At 47.2% G+C, this 7,428-nt stretch overlaps 3 protein-coding genes across 3 annotated transcripts; 1 reads left to right on the forward strand and 2 right to left on the reverse strand.

Moving 5' to 3' along the window:
* Window positions 1-91: 91 nt before the first annotated feature.
* PPTG_08933 (hypothetical protein) lies at window positions 92-2,230 on the forward strand (the record flags this gene model as incomplete). The annotated part of the gene is made up of 1 exon (XM_008903681.1): window positions 92-2,230. One exon carries the CDS (start codon window positions 92-94, stop codon window positions 2,192-2,194), a length of 2,103 nt encoding a protein of 700 aa, XP_008901929.1. The 3' UTR covers window positions 2,195-2,230.
* PPTG_08934 (hypothetical protein) lies at window positions 2,213-5,554 on the reverse strand (the record flags this gene model as incomplete). The annotated part of the gene is made up of 6 exons (XM_008903682.1): window positions 2,213-4,272; window positions 4,341-4,444; window positions 4,503-4,621; window positions 4,704-5,276; window positions 5,345-5,401; window positions 5,465-5,554. 6 exons carry the CDS (start codon window positions 5,552-5,554, stop codon window positions 2,213-2,215), a joined length of 3,003 nt encoding a protein of 1,000 aa, XP_008901930.1.
* A 503-nt stretch (window positions 5,555-6,057) lies between these two features.
* Window positions 6,058-7,404, reverse strand: PPTG_08935 (hypothetical protein; the record flags this gene model as incomplete). Its single annotated transcript, XM_008903683.1, has 1 exon — window positions 6,058-7,404. The coding sequence occupies one exon, from the start codon at window positions 7,402-7,404 to the stop codon at window positions 6,058-6,060; it is 1,347 nt and encodes a 448-aa protein (XP_008901931.1).
* Window positions 7,405-7,428: the final 24 nt, after the last annotated feature.

Below are 7,428 nucleotides of genomic sequence, written 5' to 3' on the forward strand. Positions count from 1 at the left end.
AGTCTCGAACAGTGAAACCCTGCGGCTTTTCACTAAACGACTCCTGAGACGGTCGTAGACGTCGAGTATGAAGAAGTTAATCCCTGGCAGCATGGCTCCCAACGTAGCAAGTGACAGTTTGCAGCAAAAGATAAAGGCTGGTGATGCCTCTCGTCTTGAAATCCCCGTTCAGACCGCCTACGACTCGCTGTGCCACGACCGTAAGATTGTCCGAGCTGTTTGGCGTATCCCTGTGCCCGTGCTCTACTTCTGCGCCTTCGTGTCGATGCTGTTCGCGCACATCCCAGCGACGAATATGTACGAGCAGGGTTATGCTGTGTCGTCGACGCTAGCGACTTCAGGCAGCGACACGGTCACGACGGACTCGACAATGAAATTCTACAACATCGGCCAAATCTCCGACGTCTTTGACTGGTTGACAGACACATTCGTGCCCTCTGTCTTCATAACCGAAGACTACAATGGTAAAGCTCTCACAAAGGACCTATGGGGTCGCGTAGCCGCGTTCAATAAAGTATTGGGCGCTGTTAACTTCCAAGTGACTCGAAAGGCGATACACACGTGTATCACGCAGCCATTCCTCGAGAACTTGTACCCTCACTGCTACGACGCTTCTAACACGACAACGGAGCAAAAGTTGATCAGCTTCGACACACCTGCGACCGATGCAATAGGTAAGATCAATGCTCTTAAAGCTCAGGGCGACTGGATCGACTTCTCCACTGAAGAGCTGCTGATTACCATCGTCACGTACAACGGCGAGTTGCAAGGTTACGCTGTTACTGAGATGCAGTTAACTTTCTCGGAAGGAGGCTCCGTACAGACGAGTTCATCGACCACACCTGCTCTCTCCAACCCGTACAGTGCCTCTCTCACCACCGCTGCGGATACCATCGTCTTGATGTTCTTCCTGTTAGCGTTGGGCACGCAACTCCGCAGACTGTATCGATACCGTCGCTCGGGTATTAGAACCCTTGTATGTGGTGACGTCTGGGTCGTTATCGAGCACGCTTCAACTGTGGCGGTTGTTGCCTTCTACTTCGTGTGGATTTCCATCGTTCTGCTCATGTATCAAAAGGAATTCCGGAACAATTTGGCTTCTCTCGTTGTGACTGGGAAGAACTGGGCATCTGATGCTGAGGCTCGTGATCGGTTGTACGCTGTGATTGACAGACTCAAAGCGGTGGCTAAGCTCACAGTGGCGCTGCGTCTGATAGCCACTCTAGCCATTTTCCTATTGAGTTTAAGGATCTTGAAGAGATTCCGCTTCCACCCAAGACTGAGTATTCTCACGAGAACTGTGGCCAGTGCTTTGCATCAGTTTGGTGCATTCTTCGTCGTATTTATCGTCATCTTCGTGACGTTCGCTGTGTCTGGGACCATTTTATTCGGTGACAGAGTCGAGGAGTTTTCGTCCTTGGAAACTGCGATGGAGACGTGTATCAATATGCTCTTCGGGAACTTTGACTACGACAGTATTCAAGGGTTGTATGCCCCCGTTTGTATGTTTTACTACTGGGGTTACATGATCGTCGTGAGTCTCGTGTTGTTGAATATGATGCTCGCTATCGTGTTGGATGCCTACGCAGAAGTGAGCAGCGAGAGTTACAAGTCCCAGTACAACTTGGCAGTGACTCGGATCGTTGATAATATGGTCTGGACCTGTTTACTGTGGATGAACGACCTTGTGCGTTGCAAAAGTCGGAAGAATAAACGAGACGTTTCTGCAAGGACTGCACCGCAGATTGGTGAGACCATTAGACCTCAATTGAACTTTGCTGAATTGGATAGAGCTGATGTGGTTTTTCGCGGTCGGATCCGACCTTGGCTTCTGGAGCGTGGACTGAGCGCTATGCTCGAGCAGAAGGAGGAAACCCAAACTGGGAACTTGACACCACGAATGCTCATGGAAATGTTCCCGTCGGCGAGTATTCAAGAAAGTGAAGCTAGAGCTACACTCCAGCATATCATGGATGGGTTTGTTAGTCCCAACTCCAGCAATTCAGACGCTCACAATGGTGAGCAGCAAAGTAAAGACGAAGACGAGACGGTCCATTCAGCGTATGTGGTTCGACAGGGGCTGAATATAACCGATACCGTGACGCCAACGGAGGATACTGACATCCAGAGAATGGCTCGACAACTAGCTATACTCGAACAGAAACTTGACCTCTTACTAAGCCAGAAGCAATGATCGCAATTACTACAATTACTATCCATTTTCCTTCATTTCTGTCCTGTGTGTTTCATCATCCTCTCCTCCTTCCGGTACATTCTCGTCTATAGTCTTTTTAGGTGCGATATACTTCGCTCTAGCATCCAGCAAACCCTTGAATTTAGCGTATAACTTCGAGACCCGCTTCTTCTCAGCTCGCTCCGGGTCGAAAAACAAGGACGCTGCGAACTGAGACTCATTTTGAGTCTTATTCGTTGACGTCTGACTGCTTCTGCGTCTCGTAGTTCGAGGTCCCAATGTAGACATTCTTTGCTTTGGCGATGGTTCTGCAGTGACTGCAATTCGATTGGATCCTGTGTGTGGAGTGGTTGTAGTGGCGAGTACAGACGCACAAAAGGCAGCACGTTGGAGTTTTTGCCGAAAGTGCTGTCGCCTCTGTACTGGGTCGATCAATGGAGACTTGGCTACATACACATTGACGCGTTCAATGTGCAGAATGGCGCGACCTTGACACTGGACGCGAACGAATCTGCCTCGAGACTTCTGTGGGGCTATAAACTCGATCAGTGGGCCCATATTGTCTGGAATGCACATGGAACTCACAGAACCAGCGATGATATCGTCGCAGTTGCGTCCTACGCCACTCTTCATCGAGATACTGATGTGCAGAGGATAAACCCTAGTTGTCTGTCCACTAGGGTTTCCTCTGGCAGCGGCATACAGATGACTCACTTCGTCTCGAAGATAAACTTTGACTGAATGGACTTCAACGTAGTTGGCGAGATCGATCTCCCACCACGGCTGGAATTCCTCCTTTGTATGGGCAGAGCGGTTGGTGTCGGGGTCTAAGGCGTTTTGTGCTTTCATACTACAGACAGTCGAAGATTGACGCACGCGTTTGTTGACTGCGATATCTTCCAGACTGTTGTCGGTAGTATTGTGACTTGGTGGTTGTTTATGCCACTGATAGAGAATAGAATCGTGGATCATCCGAGTGATTTCCGCGTCTTTGTCTTGGTTGCTACCTTTATAGACTACGGCCTTATCGTCTGTGGTTTTAGGTGTCAGCTTGATCTCCTCATGTGTTAATATTTCTTGGCATTGAAGACAAACGTTTGCGGTCCCGTATAATACTGAAGGAGAGTTGGTCTTTTTGGAGTTTTGGATGACTCCCCACTTGCGACGGAGATCGTAAATTCGCTTCATGACCACAACTCCAGGAAGACTGGAGCGCATGAACCTTCGCTCACACAGGGCACAAGGTGCTCGCCACATTTTCTTATAATCGACAGGTTTATGATCATGATTGGGCTTGGCGGTCTTCTTGGACGACAAGTAACAGGGCGACGATGAAGGCCGCGGTTTGGATCGTCGGATGGGGTCACTGAGGTGGTTGTGCTGGGCCGGAGGATCCAAGGTCTTTTCGAAATGTAGCAACTTGCCTCCGTAGTTCATCGTTACCCAACCAGAACCTTGCGGTGTTGCACTTGATGGACGCTTTTTCAAATTTCCAGAGGTCGATACTTTCGTAGATGATTCCGCTTCTTGATCTTGATTTTTAGGCTCAGTTCGACTACTTGTTTCGTGTTTTGCTGCGACTATACGCCAGTCCATCAAACCTTTGGTGACAGACTTGATTTCTCGCTCTGAAGGCGTCTTGGTTACGATAATTTCACATGCCTTTGGCAATTCTGACTCTGAATCGTCGCCTTTTTCATGCAAAACTGCCTGATCGACGTTCGCAGCGATCACTTCAACGAGAAAAGGAGACGCGTAGTTGCTCTCTTCCTCTTCCACAACAGAATCGATGAATCGCTGTTCTTGATTAAACACCGGTCCCATTTCTCGAATAATCAACAGCTCAGTGCCTAAACACTTGACAGTCGATGTAAATGTCCATGTCGTTCCATATCGTGATCGGCAATCGTCTAATAGATTTTTCTTTTCATCAAGCGCGTCAGTGAGATGTGTCTGATGTTGTAGTTGGATTTCATGGGCAAGCTGGGTAAAAGAAACTTCTTGCTGTTGAGAAGATATCGATGACAGAGGCGGTATTCGAAGCTTGAGTAGATGTTCACAATAGTGGAGTGCGATCTCTGTTAAATTCACGAAAAATGAGTGAGTACGGAGTTCACACATAACTGGAAATTAACACATAACGCACCAGGGTTTGCATCTAGTCGGTAGATTTCTAGTTCACATTGATAGTAAATTGCCATCCACCGAATCTCGTTAGCGCATAGGCACCATTTCAGCTGATGAGAAAACCTGAGACCAAGATCATTAACTAAAGCTACAGAGCACTATACCATCGTAACAGCTTTACCTGGTATCTGTTCGATGAGGCTGGTTAGATTTTGCCTCTCGAATTAGCGTAAGAGCTCGTCTGGCAAACACAGAGCCAATTCGAAACAGTCGTTCAGGTCGAATTTCTGTCAGAGCCAACTTGTTGAACGGAGCACAAGAACGTTAGATTAGTATACCGTCCGGTAGCTACTAACTGTATCAATTGAACGTGGGGCCGTACACCAGAAATATGAGTCGAAAGTCTGTGGGTTGAGCACACCCGTGCCAGACAAGCTGTCGTACTCGCCATCACGTCGAAGAATCTCCAAATCGATCCTGTTGGTGAATCGTTATCGTCGAGACGTTCCTTACTTTGACTCGAATACGACGCAGCCCAGCGATAAAAACTCTCTGCACTTTGCCACGAAAGCTCAGCATGCTGCAGTCTGGGCCAACTCGTTATTGTTAGTGTCTCATCTCCTTGACCAGTTAGAGTCTCGGCGTGTAAAGCGTGTAATTGACCCATCAAGCATAGTACGAGCACCAATTCAACCGAGATACAAGACTGAGCTTGCTGCTGTTTTCCAACAAGTCGATCAGTGAGTAAATTGAGTTCACCAAAGCCGTAAAATAATGGTGGAAACGTAGAGAGAAAATACGGAAGTGTTGAGCTATTCGAGTGTCTAGCCAAGTGATAGCGTTGAATAGAAAGCAGCAGAGGAAGATACTCGTCAAAAATCTCGAGAATATCCCAGTACACAACTGGGTTGGCAACTGGCGGTGGCTGTGGTAGTTCTTTGAGCTTGAGTCGAATCTAGAATGAGATGAAAACAAAAACTGATTCCAGTACTTGAGAAGATATGAGGCTATGTGCGTTCGCACCTGCATCCGAAGATCCGCAAACCTGAAAGAATCAAAGTAGAATTTACTAACACATTTCTGAAATCACAACCATAAACGTTAGAACTCTCGAAGGTCGAGGGTTGATAATAATCAACGCACCTCTATTTCCGCTTCGTCTTGGGATAATAAATGATGCAAAGGGAGAAATCCATGCCATACCCGAACGTGGATCCGCTTCGATGACACCATGGCGCCATGCCACACCATGAAGTGCCAATCTCGTCCACAAGATGCATCCAGTCGCCGAAAATACTTGATTTCGAACTTAAAGATAGCTTTGCAGCTTTTATTAAATCCTCCACTGCTGCGACATCAAGCTAGTTATTAACACTTTCAACTTGATGATTAATACTCTGTTTGAATTGAGACTCACATCGCTACTACTTACTCGAGCGAGTTCAAGAAATAGAAAATACTTTGTGGCATGGAGAAAATAAATTAAGGTGGATTAGAACTTAAATTTAGTCCATTGTGTTGGTTTTAGAAGCGCAGTGGTGCTCAACTGTCAGAGCAAGCAAGTTATTGCATCCCAGTGGCAGTCATTGTTTATTTGTTCCAACAACTTTGCAAGGTTCTGTTGAAGCTCTGCCACTCGCGAAGTCTTCGACTTCTCTGACTCGAACTTCTTAGTGGGACTTTGCTTCGTCACGGCTTCGTTGAGAAGCAAACCCTGGCGGAGAAACTCAAACGTATCAATCATTTCCTTGTCGGAGACTGCACAGTAGGGAAAGAAGCCGCGCAAAAGCGTCGGGGTCAGCATCGTCGTCGAAGTATGCTCCATCATCTTTCAGCTTTTTCTTCAATACCATCAGCAACACTGGCGGTCGGAATTTGCCGTTCACAATCACATCGGAGTGGCTCAATTTGCTGCTTTCCATTTCCATCGAGTGACCGTCTTTTCCGCATCCCATTTGTCGAACCACGTACTTGGAAAACGCTTTTAAATGCTTGATCAAGAACTGCCACGGGTAGCGGTAGATATAGGAGATTCTAGTGGCTAGCAACACGTTAATCTCTCCCTGATACCCGTCTTTGCTCATTGCTTTATAGGTCCCCATTACAATAGCCAGCATCATGTTGAGAAGAATGAGACTCACAATGGTCATGTAGCCCCAATAAAACCAACCAGAGCCACGAATATTGTAGATAGTATCGAAGTTGAAAGTGCCAAAGAGCATATTCATGCAAGAATCTCTGGACAGCGCCGCAGTCGAGAACTCACGAACTTGGCCACCAAACAGGAGGTATCCCATGAATGAGAATGTGATGAAAATGATAAGAAAAACAAAGAAGAAGTCGCGGAATTGTCGAAGGGAATTCACAACAGTGCGAGCCAGCACGTTTAGCTGCGGGTGGAAACTTAACTGGCGAATAGTAAATAGTCCGAGCTGGAATATTGCGATAGCTCCGACTATGCTGAGTGCATTTGTCCATGCGGCCACTCTGTCAAGAGCCTTGATGACAGATACCGTGTCTTCGTACCTTTCCAGTCTAGCCTTTCCATTGGTCTCAGGAAGTCGCAAAAGCTGTTTATCGAAGTCCAATGAAATTGTGATAGTCCACAGAGTAGCGAAAGCAGGTAAAGCACCAAATCTGATGCACAACATGGCAAATATGTGCAGGTATTGTCGTACGACCGATTTAATTTGACTTGGTCTCATGTTCTTGCTACGCTTGGTATCATCAACTGAAGCTCTAGCATTATCGAGGAAGCGAAGGATCCAGCCGAACACTATGTAAGTTCCAACAACAGGGACGATGGTGAGCCACGTTCGGCCTCTGTAGTCTGGGATGGAGTGCGTAGCTGCCTCCAAATGCAGTAAACCAGTTTTGAGAAAGTTGACTTCGAGATGACTGACTGTGAACACACTGACCTCACCACTGTACGTTGCAAGCGTGATGGCAAGCTGCCGAGAGTGATAATTCACCCAAGTGCCGCTCCGTTTCAAAGTGGTGATAGCGGCCTTCGCCTTTGCAGCATCCAAAGTGACATCCAAAAATTCTGTCACCTGTCCAGGATAGTCAACGTACGTGCACATAGGGTACAGCTCGAGCAGCACAAA

This window comes from Phytophthora parasitica (genome assembly GCF_000247585.1).
Source record: "Phytophthora parasitica INRA-310 unplaced genomic scaffold supercont2.16, whole genome shotgun sequence".
NCBI classification, from domain to species: domain Eukaryota; phylum Oomycota; class Peronosporomycetes; order Peronosporales; family Peronosporaceae; genus Phytophthora; species Phytophthora nicotianae.